The sequence below is a fragment of the Natator depressus genome, chromosome 2, assembly GCF_965152275.1.
Source record: "Natator depressus isolate rNatDep1 chromosome 2, rNatDep2.hap1, whole genome shotgun sequence".
NCBI classification, from domain to species: Eukaryota; Metazoa; Chordata; order Testudines; family Cheloniidae; genus Natator; species Natator depressus.
In genome coordinates, this window is record NC_134235.1 from 137,413,836 (window position 1) to 137,439,426 (window position 25,591).

The 25,591-nt window shown below is 42.7% G+C and overlaps 1 protein-coding gene across 1 annotated transcript in view; it reads right to left on the reverse strand.

Moving 5' to 3' along the window:
- Positions 1-25,591, reverse strand: part of MARCHF6 (membrane associated ring-CH-type finger 6) — a 123,106-nt gene that overhangs the window by 61,789 nt on the left and 35,726 nt on the right. Inside the window, exons 5-9 of the mRNA XM_074945044.1 lie at positions 24,452-24,524; positions 12,949-13,114; positions 9,033-9,225; positions 8,427-8,488; positions 569-601 (exon numbers count right to left, since the gene is read on the reverse strand). Of these exons, the coding sequence (XP_074801145.1) occupies positions 569-601; positions 8,427-8,488; positions 9,033-9,225; positions 12,949-13,114; positions 24,452-24,524 (527 nt within the window). The remainder of the gene's footprint in view (positions 1-568; positions 602-8,426; positions 8,489-9,032; positions 9,226-12,948; positions 13,115-24,451; positions 24,525-25,591) is intronic.

A 25,591-nucleotide genomic window follows, 5' to 3' on the forward strand; every position in this document is an offset into this window, starting at 1 on the left:
TAAGCCTGTCCTGCTGCTCTGAGCAGCATGGTAAGGGGGCGGGGGGGGGGGGGGGGAGATGAGACGGGGGTTGGGTAAGGGGCAGGAGGTCCCCAGGGGTAGTCAGGGGACAGTGGGCAGTTGGATGGATTGGAGGTTCGGGGGGGGGGAGGGCCAGGAGACAGAGAGCAGGGGGGGTTGGATAGGGGGTGGGGTCCTGGGGGTTCAGGTGGTCCCGGAGGGGGGGGGCAGGGAGCAGGGGGGGTTGGATAGGGGGTGGAGGTTCTGAGGGGGGCAGTCAGGAGGTGGAAAGTGGGAGGGGGCAGATAGGGAGTGGGGGCCAGGCTGTTCATGGAGGCACAGCCTTCCCTTCCCGGCCCTCCATACCGTTTCACAACCCCGATGTGGCACTTGGGCCAAAAAGTTTGCCCACCCCTGGTTTAAAGCTACCACATCGATGCAACATTTGAAATCTGCTTCATACATTACAGAACAGACTTTTTATTTAAGTCTGCATAAAACAAGTTGTTAGTTTCCTTAAAAATAAGCCTGCCGAAAAACTATTCTTGAACTATAAGACTTCACTTACTAAAAAAACCAGAGATCCGTCAAGCCCAAGCATCTAAGGATAAAAGAAAGTTGAGTTCATTCACAGTTCTGTATTCAAAAATCTTCATAGTCCCACAACCAGCTTCAAGGTCACCCTTTTTCAAACCCATTTTTTACTGCCCTGGGTAGCTACATGCCTTATATTACCGGACAATCAGACCAACACAAATTTTTAAACCTACAGTAAGGAACTCAAACTGTCTAGTTCAGTACTGTAAACTGATCTAATCAAAAGCAGTAATATTTTAATACACAATTGTTTAAATGTATAGTAGTTCATGTAAACCAAAGACAGTCTACAATTTAACTGATTATTTCAGAGAGAGACCTGTTTCAAGAATATGAATGGTGAAGATTTTAATTTAGCTCAGGAAATGAATCATTTACCTATTTATAGCAGCCTCAGCATTTATTTAGTGATTTAACTGAATTTTAAATTCATATGAAATCTGAGGTCAGAGAAGTTGTATATCAAGATTTGTGTATAATTTTGCTTTCTAGCTGCAGAGTATTACCCATGAAAGAATAAGAGCAGATGAGATTCAATCAAGAGTATAATGGCGAAACAGCTCCCAGTTCTAGACCAGTCATATCTCATGCTGTTCAAGTCTGAAACAGGAAAGGGCTTGCAGATGGGAAAAATATCCTCTATTTAGTTGTACACTTGTTTCAGAACAAAACAAAACGGAAAAAACAAAACAAGGAAAAAGATTTTTAAAAGGTATTTTCTTTTCCTGCTCCTCTAAGATATTGTATGCCAGTCGAGACTCCATCACTTCAAGATTAATGGAATCGTTCATAGTTTGAGGATCTCTTATATGTCAAATTTTAAGCTAATATTTCAAGGTCTCATAGTTCTCGATATTTTACTTAATAAACAACATCATGTAAACTACTTTTGAAATTTCAGATGAGCTTCCAAGCTTGTTACATTCAAGGGTGATACCACCAAGAATTCTCAATGTACTGTCCCCATCAAGAAGGGAAGAAGGGACTATACTCAAAATGCACAGACTGGCACAGAAGATCTAAGCCCTGGTCTACACTACAGGGTTAGGTCGAATTCAGCTGCGTTAGGTCAATTTTAAAATGAATGCATCTATACAACCAATCCCGTTCCATCAACCTAAAGGGCTGTTAAAATAGACTTCTGTACTCCTCCCTTGTGAGGGGAGTAGCGCTAAAATCGACCTTGCTGGGTCGAATCTGGGGTAGTGCGGATGCAAATCGACATTATTGGCCTCTAGGAGCTATCCCAGAGCACTCCAGTGTGACCACTCTGGACAGCGCTTTCAATTCCGATGCACTAGCCAGATACACAGGAAAAGCCCCGGGAAATTTTGAATTTCATTTCCTGTTTGGTCAGCATGACGAGCTCAGCAGCACAGGTGACCATGCAGTCCCCCCAGAATCGCAAACGAGCTCCAGCATGGACCGAAAGGGGGACACTGGATCTGACTGCTGTATGGGGAGAAGAATCTGTGCAGGCAGAATTCTGATCAAAAAGAAGAAATGCTAATATATAAACCAAAGTCACACAGGGCATGATGGACAGAGGCTACAACAGGGATGCAGCAGTGCTGCGTGAAAATCAAGGAACTGAGGCAAGCCTACCAAAAGACAAAGGAGGCAAACGGTCGCTCTGGGTCAGAGACCCATACATGCCACTTCTATGATCAGCTGCACGGCATTCTAGGGGGAGACCCTACCAATACCCCACCAGTGTCTGTGGACACCTTCAAGGGGGAGTTGCACACAACACGGAGGAGGATTTTGTGGATGAGGAAGAGGAGGAGGAGGAAAATGCGCAGCAAGCAAGCGGTGAATCCGTTCTCCCCGGCAGCCAGGATCTTTTCATCACCCTGGAGCCAATACCCTCCCAAGGCGGGATCCCCGACCCTGAAGGCGGAGAAGGCACCTCTCGTGAGTGCACATCTGTAACTACAGTACAGGGTTTAAAAGCAATAGTGCTTAATGTGTTTTAATAGTGTTTAATGTTTGATTTGGGATGCATTTGCGGCCAGTACAGCTACTGGAAAAGTCTTAATGTGTCTGGGGATGGAGCGGGAATCCTCTAGGGACATCTCCATGAAGCTGTCCTGGAGGTACTCTGAAAGCCTTTTAGAGTAACAGCCATGTTAGTCTGTATTCGCAAAAAGAAAAGGCGTACTTGTGGCACCTTAGAGACTAACCAATTTATTTGAGCATAAGCTTTCGTGAGCTACAGCTCACTTCATCGGATGCATACTGTGGAAAGTATAGAAGATCTTATTATATACACACACAAAGCATGAAAAAATACCTCCTCCCACCCCACTCTCCTGCTGGTAATAGCTTATCTAAAGTGATCACTCTCCTTACAATGTGTATGATAATCAAGGTGGGCCATTTCCAGCACAAATCCAGGGTTTAACAAGAACGTCTTGGGGGGGGGGGGGTAGGAAAAAACAAGGGGAAATAGGCTACCTTGCATAATGACTAAGCCACTCCCAGTCTCTATTCAAGCCTAAGTTAATTGTATCCAATTTGCAAATTAATTCCAATTCAGCAGTTTCTCGCTGGAGTCTGGATTTGAAGTTTTTTTTGTTGTAAAATAGCGACTTTCATGTCTGTAATTGCATGACCAGAGAGATTGAAGTGTTCTCCGACTGGTTTATGAACGTTATAATTCTTGACATCCGATTTGTGTCCATTTACTCTTTTACGTAGAGACTGTCCAGTATGACCAATGTACATGGCAGAGGGGCATTGCTGGCACATGATGGCATATATCACATTGGTGGATGTGCAGGTGAACGAGCCTCTGATAGTGTGGCCGATGTTATTAGGCCCTGTGATGGCGTCCCTTGAATAGATATGTGGGCACAGTTGGCAACGGGCTTTGTTGCAAGGATAGGTTCCTGGGTTAGTGGTTCTGTTGTGTGGTATGTGGTTGCTGGTGAGTATTTGCTTCAGGTTGGGGGGCTGTCTGTAGGCAAGGACTGGCCTGTCTCCCAAGATTTGTGAGAGTGTCGGGTCATCCTTCAGGATAGGTTGTAGATCCTTAATAATGCGTTGGAGGGGTTTTAGTTGGGGGGCTGAAGGTGACGGCTAGTGGCGTTCTGTTATTTTCTTTGTTAGGCCTGTCCTGTAGTAGGTGACTTCTGGGAACTCTTCTGGCTCTATCAATCTGTTTCTTCACTTCCGCAGGTGGGTACTGTAGTTGTAAGAATGCTTGATAGAGATCTTGTAGGTGTCTGTCTCTGTCTGAGGGGTTGGAGCAAATGCGGTTGTATCGCAGAGCTTGGCTGTAGACGATGGATTGTGTGGTGTGGTCTGGGTGAAAGCTGGAGGCATGTAGGTAGGAATAGTGGTCAGTAGGTTTCCAGTATAGGGTGGTGTTTATGTGACCATTGTTTATCAGCACAGTAGTGTCCAGGAAGTGGATCTCTTGTGTGGACTGGACCAGGCTGAGGTTGATGGTGGGATGGAAATTGTTGAAATCATGGTGGAATTCCTCAAGGGCTTCTTTTCCATGGGTCCAGATGATGAAGATGTCATCAATATAGCACAAGTAGAGTAGGGGCGTTAGGGGACGAGAGCTGAGGAAGCGTTGTTCTAAATCAGCCATAAAAATGTTGGCATACTGTGGGGCCATGCAGGTAACCATAGCAGTGCCGCTGATCTGAAGGTATACATTGTTCCCAAATGTAAAATAGTTACGGGTAAGGACAAAGTCACAAAGTTCAGCCACCAGGTTAGCCATGACATTATCGGGGATAGTGTTCTTGACGGCTTGTAGTCCATCTTGGTATGGAATGTTGGTGTAGAGGGCTTCTACATCCATAGTGGCCAGGATGGTGTTATCAGGAAGATCACCGATGGATTGTAGTTTCCTCAGGAAGTCATTGGTGTCTCGAAGGTAGCTGGGAGTGCAGAAGGTTTCTGGGGAGGGCTCCCTTATTTCATCCTCCATGATAGGACACTTTACCACACCAAGCCAGTAGCAAGTAGTCTAGAATCATTACAGCACAAAGCATGGCAGCGAATGGTCCTGGGTTTTGGTCACATTCAAGCAACATTCGGTCTTTATCTTTCTGTGTTAGCCTCAGGAGAGTGATATCATTCATGGTCACCTGGCTGCAATAGGGGAATTTTTGTAAGGGAACAGTAAAAGGACCCCATCCATGCTGGGTTGTGTGTGCTTGGCTAAAAGGGATCATCCCATAGCCACGCGACAGCTGGAGGGGTGAAGGGATCATCCCAAATAGCCACGCGGAGGGGTGGGGGAGGTGTGTGCTACACATCCACCCAAAAACCGCAGCCCCTCCTTTTAAATGGCAAACCCAACCAGTATTGCTTGCTATGGGAAAGGATGGCGCTGCAGTTTGAAACCATTCCCACATGTTATGAAGGCATAAGAAGCCAACCCCACATACCAAAAGGCTTACCATGGCTGCCTGGAAACCGAATTCTATTGCCCAGCCATGTGTGATGTGTCATCATACTGGCAGGCGCTCAATATAAAAGGCAAAATGAGACTTTGTACCTAAAGCACATGTGCTGTCTGCTGTGAATTGCTTGATTCACTGTGAAAGAGTCTCCCTTTTGTTCTCAGAAATGTATCATCTTAAATTTTACTCTCCCTTTTTATCTCCCTGCAGATGCAAATGTTTCTATGCTCCCCCTATCATCTCCGTCCCTGAGGTTACTGCAGATTAGAAGGCCAAGAAAAAAAGACAAAGACCCAAAAAACCCCCCTGCACTCGCGCTGACATGTTTTCCAAGCTCATGCAGTCCTCCCGCACTGACAGGGCACAGCTGAATGCATGGAGACATTCAGTGGCAGAATCCAGGAAAGCATCAAGTGAGCGCGATCAGAAGAGGCAGGATGCAATGCTGAGGCTAATGGGGGAGCAAACGGACATGCTCAGGTGTCTAGTGGAGCTGCAGGAAAGCCAACAAGAGCTCAGACTGCCGCTACATCCACTGTACAACTGCCTGCCCTCCTTCCCATGTTCCATATCCCTCTCACCCAGACACCCAAGAACGCGGAGGGGGGAGAAGGCTCTGGGCACCCAGCCACTCCACTCCAGGGGATGGCCCAAGCAACAGAAGGCTGTCATTCAAGCAGTTTTGATTTGTAGTGTGGCTACAATAAGCAATGTGGCCTTGTCCTTCCCTCCTCCCACACCCCATCCTACCCCACCCAGGCTACCTTATCAGTTATCTCCCTTTTTTTTTTTTTAAATTAATAAAGAAAGAATGCATGGTTTCAAAATAATAGTGACTTTATTTCCTTTGCCAGCTGTGATCGAAGGTGGGAGGGTGGTTGACTTACAGGGAATTAAAATCAACAAAGGGGGTGGGTTTGCAGCAAAGAAAACACACACAACTGTCACAACATAGCCTGACTAGTCATGAAACTGGTTTTCAAAGCCTCTCTGACGCGCAGCGCGCCTACCTCTGCTCTTCTAATCGCCCAGGTGTCTGGCTGTTGAAAATTGGCAGCCGGGCAATTTGCCTCAACCTCCCACCCTGCCATAAACGTCTCCCCTTTACTCTCACAGATATTATGGAGCACACAGCAAGCAGCAATGACAATGGGAATATTGGTTGCGCTGAGGTCTAACCTAGTCAGCAAACAGCGCCAGCGAGCTTTTAAACGTCCAAAGGCACATTCTACCACCATTCTGCACTTGCTCAGCCTATAGTTGAACTGCTCCTTACTACTGTCCAGGCTGCCTGTGTATGACTTAATGAGCCTTGGGAGCAAGGTGCAGGCTGGGTCTCCAAGGATAACTACTGGCATTTCAACATCCCCAACGGTAATTTTCTGGTCTGGGAAGTAAGTCCCTTCTTGCAGTTGCTCAAAGAGCCTGGAGTTCCTAAAGATGCGAGCGTCATGCACCTTTCCCAGCCATCCCACGTTGGTGTTGGTGAAACGTCCCTTGTGATCCACCAGTGCTTGCAGCACCAATGAGAAGTACCCCTTGAGGTTTATGTACTCGCTGCCAAGATGGTCAAGTGCCAAGATAGGAATATGCGTTCCGTCTATTGCCCCACCACAGTTAGGGAATCCCACTGCAGCAAAGCCATCCACTATAACCTGCACATTTCCCAGAGTCACTACCCTTGACAACAGAATGTCAGTGATTGCACTGGCTACTTGGATCACAGCAGTCCCCACAGTAGATTTGCCCACTCCAAATTGATTCCTGACTGATAGGTAGCAGTCAGGCGTTGCAAGCTTCCACCGGGCTATCGCCACTCGCTTCTCAACTGTCAGGGCAGCTCTCATCTTGTTATTCCTGTGTTACAGGGCAGGGGAAAGCAACTCACAGAGTGCCAGGAAAGTGGCCTTACGCATGCGAAAGTTTTGTAGCCACTGGGAATCATCCCATACCTGAACACTATGTGGTCCCACCAGTCTGTGCTTGTTTGCCAGGCCCAGAATCAGCATTCCAGTGTATCAACCAGCCCCACTGCCGCCATGATGTCCCAATTGCCAAAGCCCATGCTTTCAGGAACGTCTGTGTCCATGTCCTCCTCACAATCATGCTCGTGCTGCTGTCTCTTAGCCAGGTTCTGCACTTACTACAGTATAATGCGCGAGATGTTTACAATGCTCGCAACAGCAGCGGTGAGCTGAGTGGGCTCCATGCTTGCACAGGTAACCCAGGAAAGAAGGCGCAAAATGACTGTCTGCAGTTGCTTTCACAAAGGGAGGGAAGGAAGGAGGGGAGACTGACGACATGTACCCAAAACCACCCGCGACAATGTTTTTGCCTCATCAGGCATTGGGGGATTAACCCCGAATTCCAATGGGCAGCGGAGACTGCGGGAACTGTGGGATAGCTTCCCACAGTGCACAGCTCTGTGAATCGATGCTAGCCACAGCAGTGAGGACACACTCCGCCGACTTAATGCGCTTAGTGGGGACATACACAATCGACAGTATAAAATTGATTTCTAAAAATTAACTTCTATAAAATCAACCTAATTTCGTAGCGTAGACATACCGTAAGAAAGGTTTCTGAGACCACTGCATTTAAACTGCCGAAGACAATGCACGTATCCAATGTACGTAAAATGCTGAAGACAATGTATGTATTCATGAAAAGTTTTGAAAATAATTAAAATATTTTTCAAATACGCAAGATAGTTCTGGAATATGTATATAACACTAGAAAAAAGTGAGCATAATGTTTATGCTGAAAACAAAGAGCTAATTACTCCTTTCAGGGAAGTCCAATAGGTAAGAAAGGGTCAGAAATTTGAGTTTATATTGAGTCCTTTTCACCAAGCGTCTTTTAAACAAGACAATGCAGATAGCATTCTGTATTGTTAACAGAGGACCTTTTCCATCTCCTTATTGTATCATGCTACAGATTGCAAGAAAGTTTTAGTTACGGAATTTGTAAACTAGAAAATGAAATGAGATAGCCTATATTGGAAATCATTCTTGATCATATTCTCGTTTGTTTTTATAAAAGTGTATACTTATTTTTACTCTATATATACATACACTCACAGAAAGATTAGTTTTTAAGCTATGCACCATTTAACATCTACTGGCAAATTTAGGAGTGAAACTGAAGATCTCAGAAGAGTGCCTTGTTGAAAGATGTTCTTAACTATGTTTCTTCACAGCAATCAAGGAAATGCTTTTTTAAATTGTTCCTTAATACAGTATTTTTAACATAATTACTTTTTGGAGTCACTAATATCTATCACCGTCAAATTTTACATGAAATCAAAGTATCAGAACCAATTTTCCATTAGGTTTAAAGTAATTTCAAATATAAGCCAGTGACTGAGAAAGCTCAGAATACTTCAGGAGAATGGCTCTTACTCACTCTCTCCCATGTAAGTTCTTCTGCTGCTCGATCCCATTCCAAAGCATTCCAATTCATGTCATCTACAGAGATATTATAATTGTTAAAGCTATCAACAGACCCAAAAAGCAGCACATTAGTAAGAGCTGTATTATGATTTAAACTAGCAAAAACACCAACTGCATACCATTTAGCTCACTCAGTATGTCAGATGGGGATACAAGTCAAAAGAACATTTTAAAAGTAATTATTCTCTTTACAGTTTAATTTCTCCTCAAAAGTTAAAACAAATATTTCCTTATTGCCATTTCCCTTTTGACAACAGAAGCAGAGTAGTTTGTTATTGTAGGGATGCCTGAAACCACAGAGCTGCTTATAGTTTTGGCTTTTCTTAACTGCCAAGTGTTTTAGTGCTCATTAAAAAATAAACTACACAAACATTGCAACACACACAAGAAGAGGTAAGCAGGCTGAACTGAGCCTACTCTCCTTGGTAGTTTCCCTATGTATGTTATTTACCAATTTAGATGTCAGCCACAAAAGTATAATTTCCATTTTCACTTCTTTTCAATAACTATTTTATATGATCATTTTAGGGAAATGCTCCTGCTCTGTGTCACCTGTTACCTTGGGCTCCATTGTTTGCATCTGCTGCATCTTCTACTACAGCATCTTCTTCATCTTCATTGTCTTCCTCTTCCTCATCTCCCGGTTCTTCCTGAATTTCTGGATTTTCGCCTACAACTGCATTCTCAGCAGGTGGGTTAGCAGGTTGATCAAGTGCAGCATTTTCACCTCCACCATTTCCTAACCCCTGAGCCTGCAGGGACAAGATTTCAGTGCAATTTTACTTAAATTAATTAAAGTATTGTTGTGCTTTGATCAATGTCCAGAAAAACAAACATGTTAAAAGCCAACATTTTTTGGTTCCACTTAAATCATAAAACACAAGCCATTGCTTTTGGCAATGACATACCTCCTAATATGTTGACAGCATCACTATCTTATTGGACTTCTAGAGGTTCAATTTAGTGATGTGTAAGAAAGATACATTATTGAAGAACACTGTCAAGTTAAAGAACCATACTTTTGTGTTAAAATTTTGTATCTATATAGTTACAATTGATACTTATGAAAAAGTTGGGGAAAGTCTTTTTTTTAGTTTGTGCATTTGACAGAAATCTGTGAATAGCCAATTTCTCTCCTGATGAATATCAATCTCTCCTTATGATCATCAATAGTTATGGAGAAAAAAATGAAATCTAAAAATAAAATAAATAATTCAGAACATACTGTTTAAAAGGGATTCTAGCACAGAAGACTCAAACTTTACCAAAGTACGGAACACAGCTTTAAGAGATGTTCTCAGAAACAACTCTGTTGAATTGGAAGTATTATTAGGAAAATATATTGTTAGTTTCTTTAATGCAGTTGAAGGCTGGAAAGGAGAGCTAGCACCACATGACAAGCCAGCTCTCCCTAGATGACCAGTAAGTGTTCCACTGACCACCCAGTTGTCCACAGACCAGTGAAAACTTTTGTTCTATCAGAAACAAATATTTTTCAGGTAGTCATTTTAAAAAAAATGACCTGACCATATCACTTCAAACTTGCTTTAACATAGTTACAAATTCAACTTCACAAGCACTAAATCCTATTTTAAAAAAGATTATATATAGAAGGTCATAAGAACCAAGATAGCGAGAAAATTATTTACTGCATAATCACAGTAAACATTACGGTAAGATTCTACATTTTATAATGGTTCAGGAATGTATATTGCACACATTACAGCTGAGATCACATTACCCTGGTGAATTTACATAGGACTAAGTATCAGAGGGGTAAGCTGTGTTAGTCTGTATCCACAAAAACAACAAGGAGGCTGGTGGCACCTTAAAGACTAACAGATTTATTTGGGCATAAGCATTCATGGCTAAAAAACCCCACTTCTTCAGATGCATGGAGTGAAAATTACAGATACAGGCATAAATATACTGGCACATGAAGAGAAGGGAGTTACCTTACAAGCGGAGAACCAGTGTTGACAAGGCCAATTCAGTCAGGGTGGATGTGGTCCACTCACAATAATTGATGAGGAGGTGTCAATACCAAGAGAGGGGAAATTGCTTTTGTAGTGAGCCAGCCACTCCCAGTCCCTATTCAAGTCCAAATTAATGGTGTTAAATTTGCAAATGAATTGTAGCTCTGCAGTTTCTCTCTGACTTTTTTTTGAAGGATGGCTACTTTTAAATCTGTTATTGAATGTCCAGGGAGACTGAAGTGTTCTCCTACTGGCTCCTACTCACACAGATACAGACAGACATCTTCCTCTCCAAGTGCAAACAGATGGACATCATACCAAATGGACTGAAGGTAAAAAATCCATTGCAATCGACATACTACATCATGAACAGGTAGCTGCCAGGCAACTCTCCAACACGACATTCCACAGGCCACTATCCTCCAATCCCACTGAGAAAAGAAACTACATCATCTGCTCAAGAAACTCCCTGCTATACACAGGAACAAATCTACACAGACATACCCCTAGAGCCCTGACCAGGGGTATTCTATCTGCTACCCAAGATCCATAAACCTGAAAATCCTGGACGCCCCATCATCTCAGGCACTGGCACTCTTACAGCAGGATTATCTGGCTATTTGGACTTTCTCCTCAGACCCTACGCTACCAGCACTCCTAGCTAACTTCGAGACACCATGACTTTCTGAGGAAACAACAATGCATTGGTGTGCTTCCTGAAAACACCATCCTGGCAACTATGGATGTAGAAACTCTTTACATCAATATTCCACATGAGAATAGACTATCAAGCTGTCAGGAACAGTATACCTGATGAGGCCACGGCACACCTGGTGGCTGAGCTTTGTGACTTTGTCCTCACCCACAACCATTTCAGATTTGGGCACAACTTATACCTTCAAGTCAGTGGCACTGTTATGGGTACCCACATGGCCCCACGGTATGCCAACATTTTTATGGCTGACTTAGAACACTTCCTCAGCTCTTGTCCCCTAGTGCCCCTCCTCTACTTGCACTACATTGATGACATCTTCATCATATGGACCCAAGGGAAGGGGGCCCTTGAAGAATTCCTCCTGGATTTCAACAATTTCCACCCCACCATCAAACTCAGCCTGGACCAGTCCACACAAGAGATCTACTTCCTGGACACTATAGTGCAAATAAGCGATGGTCACATAACCACCACCCTATACCGGAAACCTACTGACCGCTATACTTACCTCCAGCTTCCATCCAGGACACATCACATGATCCATTGTCTACAGCCACGCCCTAAGGTAAAACCGCATTTCCTCCAATTCCTCAGACAGAGACAAACATCTACAACAGCTTTATCAAGCATTCTTAAAACTACAATACCCATCTGGGGAAGTGAGGAAACAGACTGACAGAGCAAGACAGGTACCCAGAAGTCACCTACTACAGGACAGGCCCAACAAGGAAAATAACAGAACACCACTGGCCATCACGTACAGCCCCCAGCTAAAAACTCTCCAGCACATCATCAATGATCTACAACCTATCCTGGAAAATGATCCCTCACTCTCACAGACCTTGGGAGGCAGGCCAGTCCTCGCTTACGGACGGCCCCCCAACCTGAAGCAAATACTCACCAACAACTACACACCACACCACAGAAACACTAACCTAGGAACCAATCCCTATAACAAACCCCGTTGCCTATTCTGTCCCCATATCTACTCTAACGACACCATCATAGAACCCAACCACATCAGCCACACCATCAGGGGCTCGTTCACCTGCACATCTACTAATGTGATATGTGCAATCATGTGCCAGCAATGCCCCTCTGCCATGTACACTGGCCAACCGGACAGTCTCTACGTAAGAGACTAAATGGACACAAATCAGGCATCAGGAATGGTAACATACAAAAGTCAATACAAAAACACGTCAATCTCCCTGGACATTCAATAACAGATTTAAAAGTAACCATCCTGCTACAAAAAAAATTCAAAAACAGACTTCAAAGAGAAACTGCAGAGCTACAATTCATTTGCAAATTTAACACCATTAATTTGGACTTGAATAGGGACTGGGAGTGGCTGGCTCACTACAAAAGCAATTTCCCCTCTCTTGGTATTGACACCTCCTCCTCAATTATTGTGAGTGGACCACATCCACCCTGACTGAATTGGCCTTGTCAACACTGGTTCTCCACTTGCAAGGTAACTCGCTTCTCTTCATGTGACAGTATATTTATGCCCGTATCTGTAATTTTCACTCCATGCATCTGAAGTGGGTTTTTTTACCCACGAAAGCTTATGCCCAAATAAATCTGTTAGTCTTTAAGGTGCCACTGGACTCCTCGTTATATAGGAGTGTATATTTGAACGTGTAGAAATAAGATCCCCTTGCAGTAAAATGTATTAAGCTGAAATGGACAGGTTTTTTACCATTAATTTTTCCATGTGAACATCCCCTCCACCCCTCCCAGCTTTAATTTAAGCCAATGGACAGTTTACAAACTTTTACCTCATTCTGTTGGCCAAGACCATTGGGTGGCTGTTGATTTTGTTCCAACCACTGTGGTGCTCCTCCATGGACAATCTGTTCACGTAACCACACTAGACTGATAAATGCACAGAGTGTGCATGTGACCACAAAACAACCCTGTAAACAGTCTGCCAATAAATTTTCCCTGTTAAAAAGAAGACATTTATGTTAATATATTTAGTTTAAAAAAAAAACTATTCCAATTATTAACTATTGAACTATTAAACTATTAAAATTAACTATTTCCAATTATTTTTGCTCACATAGTTTAATTGATTGTGACTGAGGGATTCTAAGTTCTCATTTTGTGATCTGAAGACCTATGTCTCCCAGCTCCTTTAGTAAGAAATATACATGTAAGTAATATTTCCGTTTCAAGGGAAAAAATGAAGAAAGCAAATGTTCTTAGAAGACTATTTTACTGAAGAAAACTGCATATATTTGAAATTAAATCAATTCACAACACTGTTTATCTTAACCCCTTTGCAAATTATCAAATGCTTTGATTAATATTGCAGCCCTGCAGATTTCAACAATGGGAACATCTCTGAGTACAACTACAGCCATAGACTGTGATCCAGTACAGTGCACAGTCACTCTTACGGTTTCGCTGAGGTTACCTCTCCCCTAACAGGCAATAATACATCCAGAGACCCATTTTGAAAATCTCTTAGTGGAGACAGGGGCTCCCTCACACATATCTGGAATATAAACAAAGTCTAGGGAGTCTTCCTGAATGGCTTAGTCTCATACAAGTGAAAGTCTAATGCCCTCTTAATACCTGGTGTATGAAAAGCACACTCCTTTGTAGACTGACGTGGCTTAGGAAAAGAAACAGAAGGTGAACAGTTTGGCGGATACGAAATTCAGAGAACGCCTCAGGTTAAGAACTTTTGATGAGGTCATAAAGATACCTTCTCCATGAAAAACAAAGTAAAGGGAGAGCTTTCCATTAAAGCCCCCATCTCCCCAACCCTTCGCACAGAACTTATGGCTACCAAGAAGGCTGTCTTCATAGACAGAGGTAGCAGTAAGCACGAAGTTAACGGCTCAAAGGGTTGTTTCATGAGATGGTAAAGAACCAGGGTGAGATCCCAGAGTGATGTAAGGGCTCTAATCTGGAGAAAAAAAAAAAAAAAGATTGATAAATCCTCTTAGGAATCTCACTGTGGTTGGATGAGCAAATACCAAGAAACTGTCTATTAGCACATGGGAAGCTGTTACTGCCCCTAATGAACTTTGATGGAACTCATAGAAAGGCCTGAATTTTTTACTTCCAACAGGTAATCCAAGATTGATGAAAGAGATGGTTGGGATCGGTTACACCAAAGGTTATATCTTCTCCATTTCTGAAAGTAAGTATGTCTAGTAGATTCCTTTCTGCTATTTAACATTATCTTTTGTACTTCCTATAAGCATGTGGTCTCCACTCCCTAATACCATTAAGAAACCAAGCTTGTAGTTGCAGCATATTCAGACTGGGTGAAAAGTCTGATCCACATCCTGAGACAACAGTCAAGGTTTGATTGGAAACCACCACAAAGGGTAAGAAGTAAGTTTGATGAGGTAAATAACCCAAACTTGTCTTGGCCAAGTTGGTCCAATTGAAATTACTTTAGAATGGTCCTGTGTGATCTTGATAAGGACCTTTAAGAGCAATGGAGTTGAAGGATATGCACAGAAAAGACCTTTTGTCCACGTAATGAGGAAAGCATCTCCCAGAGGGTGAGGACTGAGCCCCAGGCTGGAACAGAATTTCCTGCATTTTCTGTTGGCTTCCACAGCAAAATAAATAAATAAATAAAACTGACCTCTGGAAATCCCAAAGTTGAGAATATTTCACTGGGGACGCAAGAGTACAACTCCCACTCTAATTAAGGGAGAAATGTCTACTCAGGTTGTCTGCCATGGTGTTGTATATACCCAGGAGGTAACAAGCTTAGATGACTATCCGATTGGCTACACACCAACTTTGAGAGTTATCTGCAGGCCTATACTTCAGAACAGTGAAGTTGTTTGAACTGCCTACCATACCTCCTGATATGACTGACACTTGAGGAGCCAGTCGTCGAAGTACAGAAAGATAGTTATTCCTAGACGACAGAAGTAGGCACTACGACTGCCATGATTTTTGAGAACATGCTTGGAGTGGATGGGCAGGCCAAAGGGCAGGAACCAGTACTGGCAATGATTGTGATTATAAGTACAATGAAGAAATCTTTTGTGAGAAGGATGAATTGTGGAAGCAGGCATCTTTGAGGTCAAGGATCGGAAACCAGTCCCCTAATTCCAGGGAGGGAATTATATCTGCTAGGGACACCACCCTGAATTTTAGATGTCTGACATGTTTGTTCAATGACCTGAGATCTAGTATCAACCTCCTTTTTTCTTGGGTATCAGAAAACATCTTGAATGAACCCTTTTCCCCTATGCTGAAGTGGGACTGGCTCCATGGCCCTAGACTTAGAAATGATGAGATTTACAGCGTCAGCAATTGCTCGTGAGAGGGGTTCCTGAAGAGGGACACGGAAGGGAATTGGAATGGCGGGGTGGAGGTAAACTGGATAGTCCGAAGTAACGGCCTTCAATACCCATTTGTCCAAGCCTCTCAGGCTTGATGAAATACAGAGAAGCATTGTTCAAATTGAGGGAGGGGGTCATATCATGTAGCTGATAAACTTGCTCATTAGGTGGACTGTCGATCAAATAATCAAAACTGGACGATGCTGAAGGCTGGGATGAAGCAGCTGAGGTAGTTGCAGGTTTTTCTTTGAAAACCTCCACATCTTAGCTTGTGATTCCAGTGGCCTACAAAAGGTGGAAAACTGAGCAAGGTCAGATCTTTGTAATTGAGAACTCCTAAATTTCTTTTTATTTGCAGGCATGTATATCCCTAAAGAGCTAAGTGTTGCCCTAGAGTCCTTCAAGGTATGAAGCGAGTCATCTGTGGAATCTGTGAAAAGCTTCTGGCCATTAAAAGGTAAAGCTTGCACAGTAAATTGTACCTCCTGCAGAAACCCAGGCAACTGAAGCCAGGAAGCTTGTCTCATAACTACTGAGATGGAAATAGACCTGGCTCGGTGTCCACAGCAGCAAGTGAAGCCTGAGGTGAGGTTCTGCCAAAAGCTCACACTTTTATTATGGTGCGGAACTGTTCTCAGTGTTCCTTTTGTTGATCAACAAAAGAATTAAACTTCTTGTAATTCAGTATTTTGACATCTGTGCTTCGTAATTAGCTACCCTGACCTGAAGTGTTGCTGATGAATAGCTCTTATGACCAAATACGGCCAAACATTTCTGGTTCGTATTATAAGGCATGGTTTTTTGGGTATGCTGCCTGCCCTTTTCATGGACTATGTCCATGACCAAAGAATTCGGTGCTGGATGACAAAATAAAAACTCAGAAACCCTGGCCAAAGTTGTGGGGTTTTTTTCTGTTTTTTAAATCAGCCCTCTTGCATCTTGGGGAGGCTGTTGCTGGAGTTCACCAGATGGACATGGCTGGCTACAGGAGAGCTTCCTTAATTGGCAGTGCCACCCATTCTGAAGTAGAGGTGTGCAATATATCCAGGCGTTAGTGATGGGAATTCTGGACTTCTTCCAGGAATTTGCAGTGTCAGTCACCCACTTCATTAGATCCTGGAATTATGTAATGTCATCAGCTAATGATGGCAGTGGTAGCATTAATGTCTCATCCAGTGATGATGACAAGATGTTTGTGAGGAGGCTTATCTCCTTTTGTTCACCTTTGCCTCTTGCTCCTCAAAGGTCGCCTCTGGCTCAGAATGGGGAGGAGGGATGTACTGTAAACAGGGAATACGGACTCCCTATTAAAAAGAATGGACAAGCCTATCACCAGAGGTGATCCGAAGAACAGAAGGGTGTGCTATCTGCCAGGACCTAAGATATGGGCTGTGGACCTATGGCTGAAGAGTATCCTCATGGGAGCATGAAAGAATCCACTGACTGTCCTTCATGTGGCAACAAATAATACTGCTAGGTTCTTGCCAGAATGTTATCAAAGAAGACTATGCCAAGCTGGGGAAGACACTTAAAGAAATGGAGGCTCAGGTGATCTTCAGTGGGAGGAGGAGAACGAAGGCAAGACAAGATTGTGGTGATCACCAGATGGCTCAGGCAATGGTGCTATAAGGAGAGCTTTGGGATGTTCGACTATTGGGAAGCATGCATGAACAGAGACTGTTCATGTGACTCCACCTGAGATGGGAGCAAAACAGATTTCTGGAATGGAGGTTGGCACAACTGATTAAAAGAGCTGTAAACTAGGAATCTGGGGGGGGATGATTGGGAGATGCTTACGTAATCTTCACGCCTGATGCGTGGGAGTGGGGAGGCAAATCAAGAGAGGGAGAATATAGCATTGGAGAAAGGAACGGCAGTGGGTAAGAGAATGGGTATTAAGAGGAAAGAGAGTGCCAATCCATTTATGTTAACAGTCAGGTAGGGCAATGCTGGCAGTAGAATGACTGTACTTAATCGAGTAAAGAATCTCGTTGAAGCCACACAAACAGCTAAGGTCCCTGCATAACAATGCAAGGAGCCTGGGTAACAAAATGCAGGAACTAGAATTATTGGTGCAGGAAGTGAAACCAGATATTATAGGGATAATAGAAACTTGGTAGAATAGTAGTCATGACTGGAGCACAGGGACTGAAAGGTATATGCTCCTCAGGAAAGACAGAAATAAAGGCAAAGGTGATGAAGTATTAATGATGAGGTAGACTGTAAAGAAATTAGAAGGGATGGAATGGATTTTTTTTTTTTAAAAAAAGACTGAGTCAAAATCATTTTGGGGAAGAAAACTACCAGAGGGTCCCTGTGATAGTTCTTGAGGTCTGCTACAGACTCCTAGGATCCTATCTGGATATGGACAGAGACCTCTTTTCATGTTTTAATGAAATAAATACTACTGGGAATTGCGTGATTATGGAAGACTTTAATTTCCCAGATATAGATTGGAGGACAAATGCTACTAATAATGGTAAGGCCCAGATTTTCCTGGATATGATAGCTGGCAGATTTCTTCACTAAATAGTCACCGAACCAACAAGAGAGGATGCCATTTTAGATCTGGCATTAGTGAAGAGTGAGGACCTCATAGAAGTACTGGTTGTAGGGGACACTTTGTTCATGTGATCATGAGCTAATTCAGTTTAATTAAATGGAAGGATAAACAAAAATAGGTCTGCAACTAGGATCCTTGATTTCAAAAGAGCTAACTTTAAAAAAAAATTAAGCGAGTTAGTTAGGGAAATGGACTGGACTCGAGAACTCAAGGATCTGAATGTGGAGAATTACTTTAAAGTCAAAGATACAGAAACTATCAGAAGCCTGCTTCACAAGCAAGGTCAAAAAATTGACAAGGAAGACTTGCAGATCAAGATGGATGAGCAACAAGAAGAATGCTATAAGTTGAGGATTTATCAGTTGGAAGTGACAGAGGAGGAGAAAGACCAGGGTGTCTTGGTTGATCACAGGATAATTGTAAGCTGCCAAAGAGATGCAGCTGTGAAAAAAGACTAATGCAATCCTAGGACGCATCAGGCGAGGTATTTCCAATAGAAGTAGGGAAGTGATAGTACCGTTATACAAGGCACTGGCGAAACCTCATCTGGAATACTGCGTACAATTCTGGTCTCCCATGTTTACACCTGGGGGAATTTTGCATTTCTGTGCAATGCAGAATTTGCTCAGAATTAATGTTCTGGACAGAATTTCATTCTTCCTTGCAGAACTGGTACTGCAGAGCTGCTACCGTCACTAGGGTGACTCCAGTTCACAAATACAGGACACTCCCAGGGGAAGGGGAGCTGGAAGGTTTCAGGCAACTGCGGCTCCTAGCACATCCTGAAGGAGGGAGGCAGCATGCAGGAAACTCCATAAAAGCCCAGGACCCAGCATCAGGCTGTTTATCTCTATGGATACCTGAGCTCTGTGGGGGGTAGGGGGAGTAGAGGGTGCAGGTGTCTGAGCTGGGGGGCATCCCGTGGGTGGACTCTGGGGAGGGGAAGGGGTACAGATTTCTGGTCGGGGTGGGGGGTGGGTTCTGGTTGCGGGTTGGTGCCTGAGACCAGAATGGCAGAGTCCCCCCCTAAGATGTGCCTAGTGGCATGTGTGACAGATCCAGACTAAGGCGCCCAACAAAAGCATAACAGAGAAACAGGAACTAGGTTTTCATAGGGGTTTCTTTAACTCTCTACTGCTGGGGGAATCTTTTTTTGTCGTCTGTACTGTTGCAGACATACTTGCTGACATGTATTTTGAAATAAATTACCAAAATAATTGAAACTGGTGTGATTATATTGTGTTATTTTAACAAATATCCAGAATTTTAAAATACTGTGCATAACATTTTTCGGCACAGAATCCCCCTAGGAGTACGTTTAAGAAATATGAATTCGAACTAGAACGGGGCAGAGAAGGGTTACTAGGATGATCAGAGGAATGTAAAGCTATCGAGGAAACTCAAGGAACTTGGCTTGTTTAGCCTAACCAAAAGAAGACTGAAGGGAGATATGATTGCTCTCTATACATACATAAGAGAAATAAATGTCAAGGAGGGAAAGAGTTATTCAAGTTGAGTGCCAATATTGACATGAACAAATGGATATAAACTAGCCATCAACAAGTTTAGGCTTGAAATTAGACAAAGTTTTCCAACCAACAGAGGAGTGAAGTTCTGGAACAGCCTTCCAAGTTAGGGGGCAAAAAACCCCAAAAAAATCTGGCTTCAAGATGCAGCTTGATAAGTTTATGGAGTGGACAGTATGATGAGACTGCCTACAAAAGCATGTAGCCAATCTGCAACTGCTGGTAGTAAATATCCCCAACAGTCAGTGATGGGACACTAAATGGGGAGGGCTCTGAGTTACTACAAAGAATTCTTTCCCAGGTGTCTGGCTGCTGGGTCTTGCTGAAATGCTCAGGGTCCAACTGACCACCACATTTGAGGTCGGAAAGGAATTTTCTCCTAGGTCAGATTGGCAGAGACCGTGTGGGGTTTTCACCTTCCTTTGCAGCATGAGGCAGGAGTCACTTGCAGGTTTAAAGTGGAGTAAATGGTGGATTCTCTGTAATTGGATGCCTTTCAATCATGATTTGAGGATGTCAATAACTCAGCCAGAGGCTAGGGGTCCATTACAGGAGCAGGTGTGTGAAGTTCTGTGGCCTGAAACGTGTAGGAAGTCAGACTAGATGATCATGATGGTCCATTCTGGCCTTCAAATCTAGGAGTCTTCTTTGAGCTGAGGTTCCTCAAAATTGCTGGAGGTACATTGCCCCTCGATCCCAATAAGGCCAATGAGGGAGACCCATAAGGGCTGGAAGGAGGAATCCAAGCTGGTGATCCCAAGAGTTGGCAGGCAGGGATCTGGTGTCCAGCTGCAATAGGGAATAATATCTCCTGGAACAAATTGATGATCCTTTAACAGAAAGTTCAGAGACTGAATCAGAATGTTCCTCCACATATTGTACAGGAGGTGAGAACTCCTCCTTGTAGATTGTCAAAGATGGAGAAGAGGTAGATCTCCCAGAAACATGAGCAGTCAGTGACCCAGCCAACCTCACTACCAAGAGGTGTCTCTGAGATTGCAAGGAGCAGAGATTCAGGTTCATTTGGCACCATAAAGTCTTTTGGGTACAGGAATTTCTGCAGTACTGGAAGTTCAACAGAACTCAATATCAGCACCAATGATGTTACAGAGGCTGTTGTGGAAGGCACTGACATTGGTATCGAGGGAGTCAAAGATTCCATTGAAGCCATTCTCTTCATAATAGCAGTCTTCAGTATCGAGCCCCTTACAGCAGCGGTACGTGACTTAGTTGAAGACTTGACATGTTTCACGGTACCCAAAGTACTTTGAGCCTCACCTGCACTCCTCTTGGGGCCTGTGGTCTCCATTAACCAGATCTTCTTTAATGAGGAACTCTGTTTTGCTCCTTTTATCTCCTTCCTTATACCTGGAGTGGGAAGCTCTTAGTACGAGCAGTGAAGTTATTGGTAACTCAGTCAAAGATAGTGTTGAAAGACTAAGGTTTTGGTGCCATCTTCCCCTTGGAAGCTCTAGGTGACCGTGATCTGGTCAGAAGCTGGTCTTAAGGCTTGCTCCCTCATTAATAGTTTATATTTAATTTCCTTGTTTCTACAGGATCTACCCTTAAAAGGAGAGCAGATTTTACACTTGATTGGAACGTGAGAGTATTGCATTCATTGCAAGTGACCACCACTCACACGGACTGCTTCTCAACAAAAGAGGCACCTTTTAAATCTTCAGGGAGCCCGGTATCCTCAACAGAAGAAAAAGTTGTTCAAGTCACTCAACAGGGGAAAAGGAAAAAACAAAAATGTGCGGGGTTTTGTTTTTGTTTTTTTTGTTTTTTTTTTTTAAGAAAAAAGGAAAGAGGAAAAGGAGAACAAACATTCCAACTATAAAGTACTAAACCTACTACTATTGCTAGTATGAAGAGCCATCTATAAAGCAAAAATACTAATAAAAGGGGGAAACAGGTACACAACAAACAGGAATATTGTAGACAGCATGGCTGAGAAGGAACTGTGGGCAGTTCACCCACACAGCCCAAAATAGCCTTGGTACAGAGCATGAGTATGTGTAGGGTGCATGTACCAGGAGAAGAAACACTGCTACCAAAAATCTCCAACCAAAAGTGAAGAGGTGCCCCATAAAGTGGGGCTTCCACAGGGACACCACTTGAAGAACTACTTATTCCATGGAGACACTTCTGTAAGAGGATTTGACTCACTACAGGATAAAGCAGGAGGAGAAACTCAAGGAAAATAGTCCTTAAGAATAACAAGAGAAACACAGAAGATACTCACAAATTAAATTTCTAGAAGAAACAATTTAGTTTAGTTTAGCAATGTTCATTTCAGATTTGATTCAGTACAAGTTCTGCTTCAATTTTCCTTTCAATCTCCATGAACCCCCAAGGAGTTAGAATCAGCTATTGCACAAACACATGTTAATTAGAATGATTACAGAATGAAGTCAATAATGTTAAATTATTAGATGGTGGCACAAAAGGTAATTTTCCAAGTATTTAATGAAGAGGGGTGTCAGGGAAGGAATCAGTAGAGCAAGTTGCAAAGATCAGCCAAATGAAAAGAAAAATGCAAGTTGAAAATAAAAGGTAGGTGGCCTTCTGGAAGACTAGACTCCTGCTAGCAGGTTTTCATTCTACATTATATAGTATGTGAAGTGTTTAAGTGCTAAGGACTAAACATACAATATTTTGCCATTTTCTGAGAAGCTTTATCCTCTGAACTAACCAAACCAAAATGTAAAATGGTAGAACCTGTCTGAACTGCTGCTTTTTTCCCTTTCCATAACTTAGATCTGCTTCAGAAGCTGCTCCCCACTCTCTCCCCCATCTCGGCACTGTCTTCTATTATGCTTGTTCAACCACTCACAACACTTTCTGGCTCCAAGTGAGCAAGGTATTTAAGCACAAGTGGTCCAAACGAAACGACACGACTGCTTAAGTTAGACAAGGCTTGCTAAAATCAGGACCTATACCTGGAGAGGAAACGGTTGGATATCAAAAACCAAGAGCATATAAGAAAAAGTAGTCTGGCTTCAGTTCCCTCCCCCCCCCCCCCCCCCAAAAGATGAGTTCAAATCTGGATTTATTAGTGGGTCACAGGGGAAAAGTACTGTGTTCTCATCCTAGTGAGTTTCTGTCCCCATTAAAAAAAAAAAAAAGGATGTTGTCATAAATATAAAGGGAAGGGTAAACACCTTTAAAAGCCCTCCTGGCCAGAGGAAAAACCCTTTCACCTGTGAAGGGTTAAGAAGCTAGGATTACCTCGCTGGCACCTGACCAAAATGACCAATTAGGAGACAAGATACTTTCAAAAGCTGGAAGGGGGGGGGGGGGAGATGAGAAACAAAGGCTCTCTGTGTGATGCTTTTGCCAGGAACAGAACAGGAATGGAGTCTTAGACCTTAGTAAGTAATCTAGCTAGATATGAGTTAGATTCTGTTTGTTTAAATGGCTGAGAAAATAAGCTGTGCTGAATGGAATGGATATTCCTGTTTTGTGTCTTTTTGTAACTTAAGGTTTTGCCTAGAGGGATTCTCTACGTTTAGAATCTAATTATCCTGTAAGGTATTTACCATCCTGATTTTATAGAGGTGATTCTTTTACTTTTTCTTCTATTAAAATTCTTCTTTTAAGACCCTGATTGCTTTTTCACTGTTCTTAAGATCCAAGGGTTTGGGTCTGTGTTCACCTATGCAAATTGGTGAGGATTTTTATCAAATCTTCCCCAGGAAAGGGGGTGTAGGTTTGGCAGGATTTTGGGGGGAAAGACGTTTCCAAGCGGGCTCTTTCCTGGTTATATATCTGATAGACGTTTGGTGGTGGCAGCAATAAAGTCCAAGGGAAAAAGGAAAATAGTTTGTACCTTGGGGAAGTTTTAACCTAAGCTGGTAAAAATAAGCTTAGGAGGTTTTCATGCAGGTCCCCACATCTGTACCCTAGAGTTCAGAGTGGGGAAGGAACCTTGACAGATGTCAACAGAGCCTGACTTGAAATGTAACTCAAAACTCCAAGACTGGGTGCTTTAAGGCAGAATTGAACACATTGGCCAAAATGCAAGGGGAGCTAGCAGAACTTTGTTCAATGTCTGCTTGGTTTACAACTGGCTCTGTCAGTGCCTGGCATCCATCTGCATTAACCTCATAAATAATTCAGTTAAAATATAAAAGCAATCTGAGACTGAATTGGTGACTAGTATAGACCAGTGATCTAATTCTTTTAATAATGATCTGGAAGGAAAAAAAACACAAACAAAAAAACCACAAGGGTGATAATATTATATAGAGTTTGATGTGTGGAACACTGAAATGACCAGTTAAAAGAGAGGCCAATCAATTCAAATCTTTATGGAATCCCTATGGGTAGATTAAATTCAGTACATAGAAATATAAAATGTAATTAAGCAATAGGGAAATCGTGAAGGATCCCATATTTTAGAAGGTCATATGATATAAAATAATGAATAGGAAAATTACATAAAAGATGGCTATAATTCTAAAACCTTTAGAATAGGCTCCGCTGCAGTTTAATTAAAGAAAATTAAGTTTTTAAAAAATTAAAGTGCAACTTTACACCATAGCAAGTATTCCTAAGGCTGAATAAACCATATAAGTCTATAATATGAAACAGCACTACCCAGGCCCAGTTCTATAAGTCTGATTTGTTCATCCTTCAAATAATTCTGCACATCAGCACTTCAAAAACAGGAGAGTTGTAGCACAGCCGTGAAAACAGCTGGCTAGTTCTCCTTGCTACGGCAAAGATGATAGTAGTAGCAGCCAGTGTAAGAAGGTGTAAAGTAAAAGGATAATGAAAAAGAACTGGGAATTGAGAGTACCAAAAGCAACAACTTTAACAGGCATCTGGTTAAAAAGTCACGTATATCAGGCTGGTTAGTACTTACGTTGACAGCATATCTAACGGCAGTGTCAATAGTGAGCTCACGGAGCCAGTAAACAAGCACTTGTAGATACGGCCTGTATAAAAGAAACAAAGTGCTGTAAATACCCTCAGTTATGAGGGAAGAACACTCTTGAAAGTGGCCATTACTAGTTTATTCCAGATTGTTTCTTAGCCCAAGTAACAATTTACCTCTAGGACAGAAGCTAAAACCAATTGGTGAGAACCAATACAGATGTGCAAAAAGATTTCATTCAGACATAAGTCACAAAAGGTATCACGATATAGTTGTTATTCACATAAGTCCCAGCACTGGCGTGGATGGCTGTCCTTGCAAGATACAAGCTTGAGTTGACCGTAAATCTCTAACTTGCACAAGGATCAAGGCCTCTCCTGATGCACACACAGTACATGGAACACCAGCTTTTTTAAGTTAGTTGACTATACTGAACATACTCCAGGAATCTTAACATTTTATGGTGTGATATTTAAAGCCTATAGCCAGCACTTCTGCCATTCTTCAGAAAAAGAACCCCAAAAATGAAACATTAACACATTCATAGAGCCTATCTTATAAAATGAATCACTTCAAAGATGTGCTTATTTCTACAAAAATACTTATTTCTTTGAACAGGTGACCAAGCGTTGCTCCACTTTGCTTTATTTACCACTCTACTCTGATACCCCAACTTGTACTGATGCTACCACAAGTCCCCTGGGATTAGCTCCGGGAGTCGGCATATGGAGAAAAGTTCCACTTTTATTCAATAATTTAAGGGGGAGAGGAGCAGAGGTCTGTAGGCAGGGGGCAGGCTAGGAGTCTCTGACAAGAGTGAGCATCTGAGCCACTAGACTTTATGTAGAAAGCTACTATTTACAGTAAAATAAAGGATTCTCTTCATACTCAGAATAATTGAGTTTCATTATAGTAAGTTTCAGGCTATTCGTATGCTTGTACATATATACATTTTTAAAATAACTGTTCAATTTAAAAAAAAAAAAAAAGGTGAGATCCCTCACTGTGTCCCTCGTTTCAAGGTGTGTTGTCCCTTACTGTTGTTCATTTTGATGGTCACTGTCCCTCATTTCAGAGTCTAGGGATTGAGAGGTATGATACTTGAGGTGATCAGCCCCTCCATCTGCC